The sequence below is a fragment of the Condylura cristata genome, unplaced genomic scaffold, assembly GCF_000260355.1.
Source record: "Condylura cristata isolate star-nosed mole 26May11 unplaced genomic scaffold, ConCri1.0 scaffold00024, whole genome shotgun sequence".
In the NCBI taxonomy this organism is placed as follows: domain Eukaryota; kingdom Metazoa; phylum Chordata; class Mammalia; order Eulipotyphla; family Talpidae; genus Condylura; species Condylura cristata.
The window spans coordinates 21,781,043-21,799,477 of record NW_004567125.1 but is presented as its reverse complement, the minus strand read 5'-3'; the positions used below and the strand labels follow the sequence as shown (position 1 = coordinate 21,799,477).

Here is an 18,435-nt window from a genome sequence, read left to right as displayed (position 1 = left end):
CCTGCCCTGGAGGTGACCACATGGTGTGGCAGACCCCTCCTGACCCGCCCGCCTGCTCCCCTCAGCAGTGTACTTCCTCGATCTGTCTGTTCTATTCTCCACTCTGTCTCTGGTGAAGCCTCTCGTCGCCCCTGCACCTCTGGCCTGTACCCCAGTTTTGTATGCACAAATAAATAATCTTTTAAAAAAATCATTTCACAAGTAAATAAAGTTATGAGGTGAACACACATAAACTGCTTTTTAGAATAAATTAGTGAAGAAATAAGACACTGACGTGTCCTAACTTCTATAGTCAGTTTTGGAACTTATTGATAAACTAAACATTTGAATGTTCCTGTGACTGGAGAAGGCTGTTAAGGGAGTGGATGAATGAGAACGTGACTGGAGTGGCTCTACTGTGCTGACTTGGTTTTTAACATATTTAGTTTCTAAGGTGAATAAATTTGATGAATTAAATAATTATGATACTAAAGGAGTAGGAGACTTTTTCTTAGTGTTGAAAGTATTTACTTTGATACCTAGTACCTCAAATCTAACAGGTTGCCACAACAGGTAAAGAACAAGCACAGAAACTTGTACATCACAGAGAAATGCTAAAATGCTGGACCTGGGGGAAAAAACATACTGTGGAAATGTTGAAAAGTAATTCCCTCAGAGTTAGGGGGATAAAAGATAAAGAAAATCTTAAGATGAGGCTGAACAACAGAACATTATAAAGTAGTGTAAATTCATAGAGATGGTTTGAAATACACCACCTATTCAATAGTTCTACAGTTCATATTTTATTCATTTATTTCATGCAGACCACTGACAAGTCTGTAATCTGAAGTGGGAAGCTGGGGCTGTTTTAAGAACAATAAGAGGATTACAATGCTAACCTAGTATTATTTGTTCTGCCCATCACTAATACTACTTGGAAAACCATGAAAGAAAACAAAATTACTCATAAGTAATTTTTCTTATGACTCTTCTTCTGAATTCTAATTATCCACAGTACCAGAAACAAAAATATTCATAAATGAACTAGAAAAACTGCATTCTCAAATCTTCTCATAGGAGAAAAGGGTTGTGGCTGAATCTACATTAAGATCTTTGCAAATTGAATTCTTGCATATTTTACTATGGTGGCCTTTAAGTTTTTAATTCTTTGGAAGAAATACACACACACACATGCACAAACACTCAAATGAAAATATGCATTTTTTTACATAGCCAAAATACAATATAATATAAATGGGAGCTGCCCCTCCCCATTTAAGATGTTTCTGAGAATTTCTTTCAAATTAGTACTAAAACGGGCAAATCAAGAATTTGAACGCAGGGAGTCTATCTTCAGAATCCATGCTTTGACCACTATGCTCTACCACACACAGGACTTACTCCTATGTATTCACTCTGAACAGTATGCACCCTTATAATATTGATAGTCTTTATCAATATTACTCTGTAGCAGTACAAGAAAAGTGAGTTACTTTCTTTTTGATGGGCACATAGTAGGCTCATTATATAAATTTATCATAATTTAAAGAATCTCTTATGGATGTGTAAGGGTCAGGCACCAGCCAAACATAGGCATATGGAAGGAGCAGTTGCCCCAAGCAGACGTAGACAGTCAGAAGTGACAACCTCATGACTTGTCACCACCTTGTTTGTCACCACTGGTTAACTCAACCACCTTGTTTGTCACGACTGGTTAAGTGAGCAGAAAAGTAAGTTCCAGTTTCTTGTCAAAATTTTCCACTTGGCCATTTCTCCCCTCTACCTAGGCCTATAAAAATCCCTCTAATCCATCCTTCAGCACGACTTCTCTGATCTCAACTCTCTCTGGGGTCAATGAACCTCGCCTGAGAACACAGAAGTAAACCTACTTTGGTTTTACTGGCCTTGCTATCTCTCTCCATCCTCGGTACTGAGCTGAACGTTTTAGGACGGATATTTAGATTGGGCCTGCTCTTGTGTTATATGAATAAATAATGGTGCAATGACTTGAGTAGATCTGTAAGACAAGTTCTCACAGCACTGCACCTTAACCCCTGTGTCACTAGGGAGACCCCTGTAAGACAAATTTTTAGAAATAGATTGCTTTTGATGCAAAGATGATGGACATTTTTGCCAAAATGCATCCTGTTGAGCTACCCTCTGTAGAAGCAATTTGGCATTAATGAACTAGAATGCTTGCTTCCTCCTATTGTCCCAAACCAAACATTTTTATCTTTGTTAATCTCATTGGTTTAAAAAAAAAATTGGTGGTGCATTGTAGTTTTAATTTGCTTGTATCAATTATAAGTGAAGTAAAACAACTTGTGTTAAATGACATCATAATTTTCTGTCCTGTGAACTGTTTACACTTTTCCCTATTTTTTAAGTTTTTATTTGTTAAGATATGTGCAGTTTAAAATCTACTAGTTTTATAAGACTTGTTAAAACAGCAACCTCTAGCTCTCCTCTGCTACCACTTTTCCTTCCCCAGAAACAACTACTTTGTCTCTTAGCCAATTATTTTGATAGTTGCCATCAAATCTTAAAATATTATGGCTGTACAAATACTTTAATTTTTTTTATTTCACGCACTCTTTTGACTTTCCACTATGAAGAAGAGAACTGTTCTCTCCTCCATTGCCACCCAGTTCCTATTCTCTCCCCCTCCTTGTACTGTTGCATAGTAACTGGTAATGAAAAACAATATTATGACTATGCATGCTGCTCAGAGTGCAACTGTGGAATAAATCCTATGTAAGGTATAGTACAGTGGTCAAAGTATGGATTCTGAAGGCAGATTTCCTGGGTTTGAATTCTTTATTTGCCATTTCAAGCTGTCCAGTTATTTCAGTAAGTTACTTAAACTCTTTATGCCTTAGTTTCCTATTTGTGAAAGAGATTTACAAAGATTGAAAGTACTCCATAAACATTCCTCATGTTCCAAATTACTGTTTAGTTTCTTCTTTAGATGATATTTAACTATTCATTTATTTGGATAGCTATATGCTTGCTAATTTAACTCCAAATTCACTTCCTGTAAAATCCACAAGTTTTATCATTTCTTCTTGGGAAAAGCCTTCATGTTCGCCCTTCTGAATGCTCCAATGTGAACTGTTGCCTTGCATTTGACAGCTGGCACAGAGTAGTTTAACTTGTTTCTCTGTACCTTGTTCTTTTGAAGACTCCAGTGTTGGATCTAGTCTGTATTCCATATCTTGCTCATTCTCAAGGAATATCTTCCCTTAGTGGAAGGAGAAATGATGTTTAGGGGCTAATTTTTTAAAACAAATCTTGCACATCTAACAATGCCTTAATTTTATTGTTTCATATGATTGACTTATAGCTGAATATCAAATCTTAGGTAGGAACACTCTTTCCTTTGGATTTTGAGGTCACTGCTCCTTGTTTTCTAGCTTTGGATGTCAATGACAGGAAGTCTAAGACCATTCTTAGTATTTAATTTTTTTTTCGATTTTTTGTTGTTGTTTACAAGACTGTCTCTCTGTCAAACTGAAATTTGACAGAGCCAAACTGAAATTCCCTCTAAATGTGCCTTGCCAAAGACAGTTGGGGAGCCCTTTCAAACTGTAAGCTCATATTGTTCAGTTGTGGAAAATTTGTTTGAAAAAATTTTACCAGTGATTTCTACCCCTTGGGTTTTTTTTTTTTTAATTCACTTTTTGATGTATTTCTAAACTGATTCTCTAATTACTTCACCTTTCACCCCCTCTATTTACTGGGACATTTCCTCAATTTTATCTTCATTTAAAAAATGAAATAAAATACATTTATTAAATGTATTTTAACAAATAGTTCTGTACAAACTTTAGTTCATGTCCTCTGTATATTTTCTCTCCCTGGGGACTGTAATGATATAAGTTGTCTATTTCCTGCTGCCTATTAAGTTTCTTTTTTCCCCTTTGTTTTCACTTTCATGATAGAGGCTTGTCTTCAAATGTCTGGTCATCTTGTGTCTGTCACTATTTTGGGGATTTTCTTGTTGAGTTAAATACCCCAAACTGTATTTGTCTAATATCCTGCCCAGGGGCTAAAGTAAGTGGGAAGCAGGTGAGGAAATCTCATCATTAAATTTACAGGTATTCATTTAATTTCCCTGTATTGGGAATACAGTTGCCCTGTGCTTTCAATTTCACCTTATATTACGGTACAGTTGGGGTGGGAAGAACAATTGTTCTAAGGAATGGGGAAGAGGACAGGGATTTACTACACGTGTCCCCATCAACATCAATTCCCTGGATAGTGGAAAACTCTGTGGCAAAATCAGGTTGGTGTTCAGCTTTTCTCATTGCTACGTGAGATTTGGCTTTCTCAAGTCAGCTAGGTCATTCGCCACACTCCATCTGTGTTCCAGTTTTCAATACTTTTGTGTATGGTCGCTATCTTCTTTCTCATTCTCCTCATCCTTCAAAGACCATATATTTAAAGAAAATTCCTTTATTATAGTTGCAATGAGATTTCTGGAAGGAATACAATTAGAAGTTTATGTTTAACCCACCATTCATCTCCCCAGAACTCGTCTTAATCAAAAATCATTCCTGATTACTTATGCCACTGTTTCCCCTTCCAGCCCAATTTTCCAACTCCCAACGTTATTAAGATTAACATTGCCTTAGGATCTGTCAAGAGAGGGCCCCTGCCTGAACATCACAAGTTGGAGGCTTCTACGCTGGTGCTCTTGGGCACCAATCCCCACCAACCTTAGTCAGGCTGGATTGTTCACATGGTCTTCAGTGTCTCTCATCACCTGAGACCAAATATAAAAATTCTGGCTAGAACATATTTGTGTGTGTGTGTGTTAAGTGCACTAGACTAACAAATATTAAGACAAGATATACTCTGTTAACCTAGCAAAGAGATGGTCCACAGTTAAGTGCTGACTTGCTTGTTCTCGATCCAGAGCCTTCTGCTTTACAGCAACCCTGACAGTAGCTTGAACAAATACTTTCCTAAACCATCAGAAGAGGAATCCTTTATTACACTTGACTGCCATCTTCTGGAAATTTTATGAAATAATTTCCTATCAATGATAATTAAATGACAGATGCCCCTAGTTCTCAGACAAAGCAATATGAGCTACCCACACATGGCGGCACAGCCTGGGAGCTGCCTTTATTTATGTGAGGGAATCTCTACTCTCTACTCGGGAAGATAAAAGTGGGAATCCAAATTTCCACTTACAAGTTAGAAAGAACTGTGGTATGACATTTTTTTTTTTTAAAGATTTATTTATTTGTGCATACAGAACTGGGGTACAGGCCAGAGGCTCAGTGGCAGTGAGAGGCTTCACCAGAGACAGAGTGGGGAACAGAACAGGCAGATCGATGAAGTGTACTGCTGAGGGGAGCAGCGGGCAGGTCAGGAGAGGTCTGTCACGCCATTTGGTCACCTCTGGGGCAGGCGGGAATCAAACTCATGCAGAAGCGGCTTTAGATTCCCAGTGCTGTGCTTTAACCCGCTGCACCACCAGGGAGGGCCCTGGTATGACATTTTTAACTTTGAACTGAGAACCAATTTCCTTACAGGAAGAAAAACTGTTCTGTTAATTAAGTCTGGCTCATACAAATTGGCTTTAATAGGTTAGTGTGAGAAACTAACATTTTTGCATTCAATTGGCTAACAAATACAAGCCCTTTTCTTTTTTTTTTTTCCCAAATAGACAAAGCTGATTACATTGGGCTGTTGCTAATTGCAGTTATGTGATAATAGTTGCTTTGAAAATGTGAGTGTTCTACCACAAGTGACGTATTAGGGAATAATTAGCACATAATATGAATTTTTTGTTGTTTATGCATGATTTCATTTCTGAGAAACACTTACGTGAACAAAGAAAATTGCATCCAGCTGAACCAAATCTCATAAAAACAAAACATCCATCCATCCATCTGCACATACACACACCTCAACTATCACTTGCCGCGCACACAATAAACTACAAACTATTCTAATCACACTACCCTAGTGCATTTCAAGATATTTTCTTGAATATCCTTAATATTAAAGATACCCTTTAATATCTTTATACTCTTTAATACATATAAAATGTGTTAAATGTGCTACCATGCTTACTAAATTCTTTTTAATGTGTAACTGGCCACGATTTTTAGCATAGTGCCTTAGTTTCTTTTCCCCATAAGCCTTGTAATTTTTATTATGTAAGGTTGCACAGTGAAGTGATTTTCAGAAATATGTTAAAGGAGCACTGACTATACATCACTATTTCTATCTAGATTCAAGCACATTTCTCTAGAATATTATTATCAGTATCACTTGTATCTCAAGGGAACAGATTTCAAAAGCATACATGTATACGGTACATGGCTTTAAAGAAAACCCAAAACAACCCAACCGGAAACTTTGAAGGACATTATTCTGGGGTCTTCTATCTTATTTACCCATAATGTTTAGATAATTCTTGAGCTCAACAAACTTTTCTTCAAATTACATACGTATCAATGAAATCTATGGATAGTAAAATACAAATATAAAGACTGAATGTTATACAATTGTTTCAGCATGAGCTTGTTTAAGTGTGAAATGGTCTTAGTATATTTTACAAAAGATTAAAGAGATGGCTTTTTCAGCACTTTAAAAAAAAAAAAAAACCAGGGGTGTATTTATCCACTAAGCTCTAACTTTCAGAGCTAGAAGTGTCAGGCTATTGATTTTTTCATAAATGTTTTTATTATATGTATATTACCCTAAAGTCCAAGATCTGCTTCCACTGGTTAAAAATATATACTTAATAGTCATCCTATACATTATTTGTAAGCATTCAAAAATTCTATTATTTCAATATGTTTCAGATAATAATAGGTCTTTAGGTCTTTATGCTTTACACCTTCCTTTCTTTCAATTATCATCACCCTTTATCTTTACAAACTACTCTAAAATCTTCAAAATATTTCATAAATTACCTAAGCACTCCTAATGAGAATAAAATGAGAGTCATGATTAGTTTATATACAAAGCTAGAATTTATGTTAATTTAACACAGAGGTAAAATCTAAGGTCTGATTAATCAATATCCTCTAATAATTTTGAATAAAAAATTTATCTTTTCTGACAATTTTATAAACACCTGGGAGAGTATATTTTGCTTTAATATTCATTTTCTTCAAAGTTTCCTCAAATTTTTACCACTTAGGTCAGTAAACTTAGGGAAAGATTGATACAAACTGGCTTTTCCTCAGTGTTTTTCTAAACATTTCTTTTATGCTGGTGGTGGTTTTTTTTATTTCCAAGTGAATTCTTTATACAAACATGATCATTTTGGATGGCACTGTAAAAGACTTTTGACTTTTTTCTTTCTTAAATTTTTATAGTGTATATATTAAAGGCATACTATCTTAAATTAGAATGTAAATACAATTCCTTGTGTTTCTGGATTTTTGAGGACCTCAGAGTAGTGAATTGCTTACCACAGGTTGTTTTTTTATTTTTTTTTTTAAATCCGGAGTCTATTCAAGACCATGGGGTGACTTAAAGATTCTTTAATACACAATAGAGTCATGACAAATCAAAACTACCAGGAGCTACCAGCCATATCTCTGAGAATGGTTCACATATAAAACAACCTAATGCAAGCAATTTTTGAGAGGATGTAGAAGAATAGAAATCCTAGTACACTGTTGATGGGCATGTAGACTGGTACAGCCACTATGGAAAACAACATGGAGGTTCCTCAAAACATTAAAAATACTGAATAGCTCTACCATATAATCTAGCGATTCTACTCCATATAATCTAGCAATTCTACTTCTAGTAGAATCGGATATAAAAATACAAAATCACTAATTTAAAGGACATAACCATTCCTAAGCTCACATTATCACTCTTTACAATAGCCAAGTATGGGAACAACCTAAATGCCATAAAAAACAGCAGATTAAAAAGATATGGGGTACACACACACAATAGAATATTTCTCAACTATATCAAAGATGAACTCTTGCCATATGAGACAATGTGGATGGATCTGGAGAGAATTATGCTAAACGAAGTGAGAAAGAGAAAGACAAAGGCTGGACAATTTTATTCATATGTAGAATAAGATGGGGGGGGGAGGAACTTTCAAAACCAAAACAAACCCTAGAGCTGAGGCTGCTAGAAGGACAGGAGTGGAAAAAGGGAGAAAAGAGAGCCCCCTAGCTTAAGTTAAAGGATTGTGAGTGCCCTGATGCTGGGAGTGGTGTGTAACATAAATCCGAGGAGATGTGAACCTTTCCCCCTAAATTGTTTATGTTACTGTAAGTCAAAGCTTACTTCAATAAAGAAAAAAATAAATAAAATAGAAGCATGAGCTCTTTGCAGTATCAAGTTACTAGATGTTTGATATTGAATTATCAAATTCATTGATACAAGTTCAATCTGAATATTCTCTTTGAAAATTGAGCAAACACTGTAATAAGAGATATATTTTCTTCCATAAATGTATCTGTCATAAAAATCTGTCCATTGCATAGCTTCACCTTTCCCCTACTTTGCAGGGTACTTGTAAGGTACTTGATAACTTTTTTATAAAGTTTAACTCTTATAGGTTACATTTACACTGAAAATGAATATGAGTTCTAGCTTATGCAGTAAGTTTATGAACCTCCCAGTAATTTTTGTATGGTAAGACTCTACCATCTGAAGAACTAATTTTCTTTTGAAAAGCCAGCACATCATGTTTTGCATGATGTGAATTTGGAAAATGTTCTTTTGATGAATAAATTAAAATCTGGATATTGTCACTGGGGGGAAATAATATTTTCTAAAACTGGAAGAGGGTGCTTTAGACATGATGTTCATGACTTAAGACAACATTTCCTGGTGGAAAGGGAATTTGGAGCAAAGTATTATGTCAAATGCCAGTGTAAGTAAGAATTTTAGTTTCTTGGGTACTATAAATTGCTGAATGCAAGAGTTTGAAAAATTCTGTACTTAACCAGTTCCCATTCTGCTATATGCGCTCCCCTACCCCAACATCTTGACATTTCTCATCAGTGCAAACAGATTCATGTTCAATGTGTGAAACAAAAAAAAATACATAAGACTTTCCATATTTTTACACTGAAAAGTTTTTACAACAGTTTGAAATAATGGATATATAGTAAATAGGCAACTCCACATTCATAGTTTCCTTTTGCTATGAATTCTCTGAGGTGGAATAAAAGGCATGTGCTTTTCAAATGTGAGCATTTCTGCATCTGCATAGCTCATTGCCACATATCTGAAACCAAAACATGTGTCATAGTTTTACATCTGCAAAAACCGATCAGTCCTCCTTGGGGTTTCTCCATAAAGAAGATCAAAAAGAATAAACAGCTTGCAAATTGGCATACACAAAATGGAAGGGTGACCCCATGCACATTTGACTCAACTCATGTATTTAGAAATTACTTATCTCACTGTTCTTTGGCCCTTTCCCTTTGCTGGTGCTCTCATCACCCAAACCTCTAAATGTCCTAGCACTTAGTGTTAGACTTCCTCTGCCGGCCACATTCCCCAGGTGATTTCACTTAATCTCATGGTTTCAAGAACTATTTGCTAAAGGTCTGCAAGCTACAGCTACAGTCTGCATCTCTCTCCCGCGACTTTCATACTCACATTCCCATTGGGGGTAAAACGGAGCTCCCAGTCAATACCACTTTTAAGCCTGCTTCTTCTAGTCTTTTCCACTAAAAAAGCAAACTTCATTCTTCTAACTGCTCTAGCCAAAATTCTTCATACATCCAATTCATTGAGCAATTTCTACTCTTGAGTACATTCAGAATCTGGTTTTTCAGTCCTTCCACTACTATTGTTACAGCTTGTATCATCGCTTGCCTAGTTTATCACAATAGCATCCTAATTAGCTCCTGAACTCTTCTCTTTTCCAGATTAGAGGTTAAAGCCCCAACGGTAACCAACAAGACCTTCATCTGTTGCCACCAACAAGACCTTCATCTGTTGCCAAAGAGTTCAATGATGACATCTACTGCTTTCCCCCTTGTATATTCTGTTCTCTCCTCACTGGCAACTAGACTATTCCTGGAACATTCCAAGCATATTCCCCCTTTATACAAGGTGCTCCCCTGGGTGGAACCCCTCATCTGCAGGTGCCTTACATACCTTACTCCCATTCTTTTATCAGACCTTCACTCAAATAACACTTAACATTCCTTGGTCAACTTAGCTGAAGTTATAATTCCTTAATAATTACTATTCCCATCACCCACTATTTTTTCTGTGTACTTATCACTATTTAGTCCAGTATACATTTTACTTTTTATTCGCATTTATTGTGTATCATTCCTCAACAGAATGCAAGCTCCACAAAGATTTTATCTCTTTTTCTCTAGATGCCTAGAACAGCATCTAGCATATATTCGTCACTCTATTTGCTGCATAAGGGAATAGGTTTTTTTAAAAATAAAAAAGTCACAATATACTGCAATAATAGTATATACTGTGAATAATCACCAATAATCTATCTTCCCAATTACATCAGAATCTTCTAAAGCCAGAAATCTTACCTTCACATCTTTTCAATCTTAGAAGCTGGCAAAGAACATTACACACATACCGATTACTCAGATACTGATGGAGGGAATTTTGCCTATGGACAAATCTCTGGGACATAAAAATAGAATCAAATAATTATTAATTCAACATTAGATTGGCACATGTGGAAGAATGGCTCTAGAAGTAATCTTTCCACTCTAGTATTTATGAGCAATAGCATACAATGCTAGTGTAGGACATCTACTCCAAAAGTGATCACAGACTGTCATGAATAATGGAGATGGCTGCTGGACTTAATGTCAAAAACAGAAGGTGGACATTTGGTTCTGGACTAGGTATCTTTGTCACCTCATTTGATTTGCCTTTGAGGCCAGTATCTGAATACTGTTCACTTCTAGCAATTTATTATATAGTTCTCTTTTCTATCACATTGTAATAATTTTTCAAACTATACTTCAAAATCAACTTACTTATGGGTCAAAGCTTTGTAAGGAAGCAGCAAATACAACATCAACTAACACTACTAATAATTACAGCAAACCAGTTAAAAGAAGTGACTCTGAACCAGTATAATTCACACAAACTTTGTCTGCAAAATATAAATAGGCAACAATATGGTCACACCCAGACAGGTTTGCAATATTAACTTAGGCTCACACCTAAGTTGGTTTCACCATATGCTAAAGAAGTACTGTGGAAATAAAGTGAGTGGAAAATATGACTTCTCCAAGTATAGCACCTTAGAGAAAATTGTTTGCTAACCTGATTTATTTCTAGAAAAGCAACAACTGTTACAGGATAGAAAGAGAACTAAAGGACTCAAATTTTGATGAGTTCTGAAATCCATTTAGACAATGAAAAAAAATAAAGAAAGGCTAACAAACAAACCAAAATCTGATTTTCCAAAGTACAACACAAATCACAGAATTACCCATATGACCACCACAAAGACAATGATTCTGTTTCATCTACTTGCCAGATGTCTACGACTAAACACCTAGGTTTACCAAGCTAGGCAAATACTACTATAAAGCACCAAGCACTGCCTTCTTCTCAGATTCTGATATTATTTTACTTAATCTTATGTTCCATTAAAAATTATCTGACAGGTCTGATTATCCAACTATCCACTGGTAAGCATGAAAACACCAAAGATAGAAAAATGGATATTGGTGGTAATTCTTTCATAAAGAACAACTCAAGTGGGGATCACTTTTATTTCTCTCTTCTGTCACCCACTCCATCTACAGTATATACAACTTATGTGCAAAATTAGCTCAGATAAATTAGCTCAACTGACATTACGTCATAAAGACAGCCTCAGCAACTGTGTGAGTAGGACATATCCAAACCACTCAGTACTATGTTTCTAGAGACACTGGTTCTCAGTGCTTCAACAAAATCAGTTAATGCTCTTTCAAATTTAGAAGTGAGCAGAAAACTTATAAACAGTACATTCTCCAACTTGTCTAAAACCAGAAATCAATTCTATGTCCAGAAAATAACTTTGTTGCCACTTGGTTTCTATAATAGACAGTTTTAATGGCCTTTAACTCTTGGTTAACATGTCACATTTCAACAGGCTTACTTAACAGGAAATGCAGGATGTCTTCTTGTACTTTGACACTCAATAGCAAGTCCATAAATTACCAGACAAAAGTTAAGAGATTTCTTTCCTTTTATTAGCTTACCCAGTTTAGCAGCGCCCTCTGGTGGGTACTCAGGAAACTGACCCTCGGAAGGGACACTCACAGTTCTCCGCAGGCATCGCCCTTTGGTGGAATCTGTCTGCTGCTCCTGTCCTCCCTCCACAGGTATCTAGTCAACCAAAGGACAAAATGAAAGTTAACAGCGAGCTCATCATCTTTATTTTCTGACTGAATGCTGCTTTCAGTTAAGGAAGGCCGGAGCTTATAATCATCAGAGCAAAGAAGAAATGTAGACAAAGTGCAACATTCAGGTAATGCCACACCCTTTGAGGAAGTTTTTCGTTAAAAAGAAAACGGAAAGATCAAGAATGGTGAGTAAGTAAATTAGCTTACATGAAATATGTACAAATCATATCCAGGTGTGTACCTGTGCTCTGGAAACTCGGAAAGCAAAACAAAATACCCACGCAAACCAAAGATTCATCTACATCAGAAACAGTTCACCAATTCTGATTCTGCTTAATGCTCAACAAGGAAAACAGTTCACCAATTCTGATTCTGCTTAATGCTCAACAAGGAAAACTGGAGGAAAAGTTGACCAGAAGTAAGGTGTTAGATAAAAGGAGCAAAGCTAGACAAGTTTTCTTGAATTTAAGAATCAAGCAAACATAGTTTAAAAAACGCACACATATTTTCAGTGTTTACTTACATAAATTGGCATATTTTTTTCCAGCTCTGAGATTAGTTTTTAAAATTCTATAAAAAAATTTCTCAATGCCCTCCCTTGTGGCACAACGGGTTAAAGCACAGCACTATGAAGCTATCTGTAGTTACTGTAGCGCGAGTTCAATCCCTGGTCAGGGAAGTAACACACATGGTGTGGCAGGTCTCTCCTGTCCTGCCTGCTGCTCCCCTCAGCAGGGTACTTTATTGATTTGCCTGTTCTGCTCCCCACTCTGTCTCTGGTAAATCTACTCACCCCCTGCAGTTCTTACACGCATAAGTAAATAAATCTTTAAGAAAATTTTCTGGCATTATTTGAGGAACATATCAAGTGCTGTGTATGTGGAGTGGGAACTATGAATGCTACAAAAGCTCTCTAATGTCAACAATTCAAAACATTATCAGAGTAAGGAATGACTCTAAGGTTCCTTTTTTCTCCTTGATAATGCTAAATGGCCAAATCATTCTAATTTAGATTTATAGGACAAGGACTTTCACAATGACACATTACTAGTAAACTTTATGAGAAGTGAGAATAGTTTGGTAACATCTTCAAAAATTGGTGCCACAAAGATTGTTACAAACAATGTCACTTTGATTTGGAAAAAAGCATCTTATTCAAATTAATTCAAGCACTGTCACATGTGCAAAAACCTGGTTGGAAGGCCATAAAAAAAACGTTACTTGGTGATTTTAAAAAAAGTTTTGTGTCAATATTCAAATTCCAAGAAATTTCAATAATTTGAGTTCTTGTTAGGTTCTTGTTAAGTACAATGCCAAGGAATTTACATGTGTGACATTATGAGGAAGATTATTGTCATCCCCTTTTTAGAGAGAAGAAATAGTGTGTTCAAATGATTGCAGATTGCAAAGACATGCGTCACATTAACTGATCCATCAAAAGGGAGATGGTTACTGGTTTAATATAAGCCTTCTGCTTTGCTCAGTAATATGACGCCTGTGACTGAGGTCAAGGAAATGATAGCAAGGGAAGTGCTCTGTGTTACTAAGAATCTGAAAAGCAATGTTCGAAAGTCTGTAAGGACTGAAAATTTTCAGTCTATACAAGATCCAAAATCCATTATTTCCTCATTACCATGATTGTGGTTACTTCTTGCATGTCAAGTAAATAAAAGGCAGACTTCTGAAAAATAAGTCTAAAAGGGGGAGACCAAATAACAGTATCACTAAAGACTTGAACTCTTCCAAAAGCACTTTGTAATATAAAACCTTATGAACAGTAATCTAAGTCATCATCCCTTTAAGAATGGAAATTATGTTATGTCTACTTAAACAGGTAGCACCAAGAGGTTAAATGAATCCTTGCTAGTAAGAAAAACAAAATGTAACCCTTATTTGTAGCAATGAATAGGGGTATATTTGGGTCTTTGAACAAAACAATTGAGCCTAGCTAAGTGTAACTTGTTTAGTAATAGCTAATACCTATTATCTAATAAAATGAAGACCTAAGTCATACAGGAAAAAATATTAACTAGTTTTTACATTTTAGGAAGGAATGATCTTGACCTTTTCTTGGAAATACATAAAGTTTATGTATTTAAATAAAAAATGCCTTCTAGTGCCATATATTTTTCTATACCATATCTAAAAAGGAGTATACAGCAAACTTATTTGGGCCTAAAATTCACTTATAGTTATTTTCTCAAACTTTTAATGTAGATTCTGTGTTTTTGTTAAAAATTAAAATATGATCAATGATTTTATTTAAAGTATTGTTCTCAAGATTAGAGCATTGTACTTCTGATTTGGGATATAAGCAAAGATAAACCTGGATTTCTTAAGAATAATTTTTTAAAAGATTTATTTATTTGTGCATACAGAACTGGGGTACAGGCCAGAGGTGCAGCGGTGGTGAGAGGCTTCGCCAGAGACAGAGTGGGGAGCAGAACAGGCCAAGTGACGAAGTATACTGCTGAGGGGAGCAGCTGGTGGGTCAGGAGCAGTCTGCCAGGCCATGTGGGTCACATCTGGGGCAGGGATCGAACTGATGCTAAAGTGGCTTTAGCTTCTCAGTGCTATGCTTTAACCCGCCAACGGGGGCCCTTCTTAAGAATATTTTACACTGTAGTTGTGGCTTAGCTAAAATACTTTTTAAAATATTGTTCTTCTCGTTAAAATTAAAAAGATCATAACTGAAATATCTTTTAACAAACTAAGCTGGAAGTCACAAATCGTAACAATCAGCTAAGTTTAGAAACTCAATTTTAAAAAAATAATCTTATCCATTGTTAATAAAATTTAGCTCACTAGTTCATATTTATTTGTTTATTCCAAATTTCTCTTTAAAAATTGTATGTTCTCCAAGTTATAAAACATGAGAGGGATTTTTTCTTTTCTTTTCTTTTTTAACCTTCCTGACCTGTTCTCCCTAAGTCCTTTCTGTCCTGGGGGGAAGAAGAGGAGAATCAAGCACTTTAATTCATTGCACTGCATTTCAGATGAAGAAAGTAGAACACATTAAAGAGTAAATAGTTCTAAGATATCTAAGTTAAACTAATAACAAAAATCATACCGGATCTCTAAGTCCTAGTCTTCTTTGTTAGTTCTAAACCATCCATGACAATGAAAGAACAACATAACAAAAGTTAATCAGGTTACTAAAAAAACACAGATATATATACAGTTGGCCCTCTACATCCAACCATGGATCAAAAATACATACTATGTGGGCAGGCCTACAATAGTTGTGCCTATACTGAATATGTACAGAGTTTTTACCCTGTCATTATTTCTGAAACAATACAGTATAATAGCTGTTTACACAGAACCAGAGTGTGATTCTGAATTTATCTGTTGTAAAGGGTTTCTGCATCAAACAAAGCAGCAGCTCTTTTGCGAGACTGTTTTAAAACTACTATCTAATAGAGTAAGTCCAAGCTCCCTAATACAGTATTTCAGATTTCCTACAGTCTGATCACTGAGTGTCCATTCTCGGTACACCAAATTACTTGCACTTCCCTAATATATTCTTTATTTTTTTTTTTAACTTTTTTTTTAAAAGATTTATTTATTTATGCATACAGAACTGGGGTACAGGCCAGAGATGCAGGGCAGTGAAAGGATTCACCAGAGAAAGAGTGGGGAGCAGGAGAAGCCGACTGATGAAGCACACTGCTGAGGGGAGCAGCAGGTGGGTCAGTAGATGTCTGCCACGCCATGTGGGTCACCTCTGGGGCGGGATCGAACTGATGCTGAAATGGCTTTAGCTTCTCAGTGCTGTGCTTTAACCTGCTGTGCCACCAGGGAGGGCCCATATTCTTTATTTGTTAATTCAGTGTCTTTTGACTGTTCTCCCAGACTAAAATATTTTCCCTTACTTTCTTTTGTATTCTATCCCTGCCAGGTGAACTCTTATTGCTTGCTAAGGCTTAAGACAGGCATCACCTCTACCAGGCATCTCCTCTCTATCCAGTCCCTTAGGGAGAGATAAGGTGTACCTCCCTTAATGTTCCAATAACAGATCTATTTCTGTCACTATCCTTATTTTATTAAATTCTAATTATTCATCTGTCTAAGCAATTTCACATAAGTTAACAGTTTGTATCTACCACTCTTAAAATAGCTCCATCCCACAAATGAATGAATATTTGATAAGTTGAGATGGAGACCATTTTAAGCAAAGAAAAACGCATAACATCAGCCAATAAGTTAGCAAGCATACAATTCTTTTATTTTGTTTTAGAACATAGAGTAAATCAATTTAGTTAGAGCCTCGGGAGAAAAGGGATAGAAATCCAAAATATATTATGGCTACATTGTGAAGGCTTTAATACCAGGATATGCATAATTCAGAGAGTACTGGGAAACCATTCAAGATTTCTGATCAAAGGAATGGTAGCCTCTTAATTGGACTGTCTCCTTCCTATATTTATATCATCCTCTTCCAATACATCCTACAGATTAATATTCATAACATTTATCTTTGCTCAAATGCCTTCCTTTTTTAAGTTTCCTATGGTAACTGCCCACTGTCAACAACATCTTAGTGACACAGACTACAGTTCTTTAGAATAAATGGATATCTTTCTTTATTCTACCCAATTTTTTGGTGCTATTTGTCAAATGCCATGTTAACATTATATATTATTTTCCCAACTAAGTTTGGTGTGGAGGAAAGAACTGTTCTATTTGCAATTCCTAACACAGTGAATGTGCGTGTAGGAATGTGTTAGATAATATATCTGAAAGTGGTTCTGAATGAAATATGTCATGGATAGTTTACCCCAGGATAAATAATAGTTGGTTTTTAGCTGTCTGCACAACATCTAACTGTTATTTTCAATATATCTGAATGTAAACACTGCTTTCCAAAAAAAGAAAAATGTTTTGTTTAAAAGTGCACTACTACTACTCCGCTTCCTCCACACTAGCAACCAGTTTTTACTTTTTGGTTATTCATTTATTTTAAAGATTTGTTTATTTATACATACAGAACTGGAGTGCAGGCCAGAGGTGTGGGAGGGGGAGGGGGTAGTGAGAGGATTTACCAGAGACAGAGTGAGAAGGAGAACAGGCAGATGTACTGAAACACACTGCTGAGGGGAGCAATGGATGGGTCAGGAGAGGTCTGCCATGCCATGTGGGTTACTCCCCTGGCTGGGGATCTAACTCATGCTACAATGGCTGGGATAACTTCATAGTGCTGTATTTTAATCCATTGCTCCACCAGGGCCTGCAACCAGTTTTTAAAACTCCAAATACACAGTTTGAATGAGAAAAAAACAAAAACAAAAACAAAAACGGAGCCACATTTACCTTTCTTAATGGCTTGTTTTTGCCGAAGAAGTAAACTCACAAATTCAGCTTTCTTTCATATTTTTATATTGGCTGTACCTCAGAGGGTTCATGATTGTCTTCTCTACCATTTCCCTCAATCCCTTAATCTCTAGTTTACTTGGTCTTATCTCTTGCAAGCAAAATGGAATTCAAATGGCCTCCTACGCCCTCTTTGAACTGGGTTGGTGCCAATCCAACTGGGGCCTTTCCTGGCATCCGGGCAGGGGAGCATATTTCATAACACAGAGCAATGTCTATTTGGCACAATTTGCATGAAGCAATTTACTGAACCAACGAGTCATTTCTCAAGGTGATACTCCTGGCAGGCTTCTCTATCGGCATTCTGTCCAGATCTACCCTTCTGCTACATTCCCAATTGGTAATTGGTGTATTTAACACTCTTCCCATGTATATTCCCTGAGCAGACTTTTGCCTTTTTTGAGAGGAAGACTGCAGCGTTAAGAAAGGGCATTAAGAGATCCCACATACTGAATACATGAGTGGTATTAGACTAATATAATCCTCCCACATTCCAGTAGTGCCTGGCTATGGGTTCAGTTTAAAACCTCACAGAACCCTCTTAATTGATCTTTTTAAAACAGCAATAAACACCCACATGATTAGTTGATTAAGATTTAAACAGTTTTTAAAGATAATTTTAGTAGGTAATGCCTTAAATTCCTTGTTTCAGAGAATTCCATACTGTTCAGTGTATTCCAAGGGAGAATTATACTCTCAATGACAGTGTGGGTAAAAGGAAAAAGAATGATAACATACTTAG

The 18,435-nt window shown here is 36.2% G+C and overlaps 1 protein-coding gene across 6 annotated transcripts in view; it reads right to left on the bottom strand.

Annotated features, from left to right (window-relative positions):
• RASAL2 (RAS protein activator like 2) overlaps positions 1-18,435 on the bottom strand; it is a 307,801-nt gene that overhangs the window by 134,518 nt on the left and 154,848 nt on the right. For all 6 annotated transcript variants that reach the window (XM_012729032.1, XM_012729034.1, XM_012729033.1 and 3 more), the window contains exon 3: positions 12,177-12,303. In XM_012729032.1, coding sequence (XP_012584486.1) covers positions 12,177-12,303 — 127 coding nt within the window. The remainder of the gene's footprint in view (positions 1-12,176; positions 12,304-18,435) is intronic.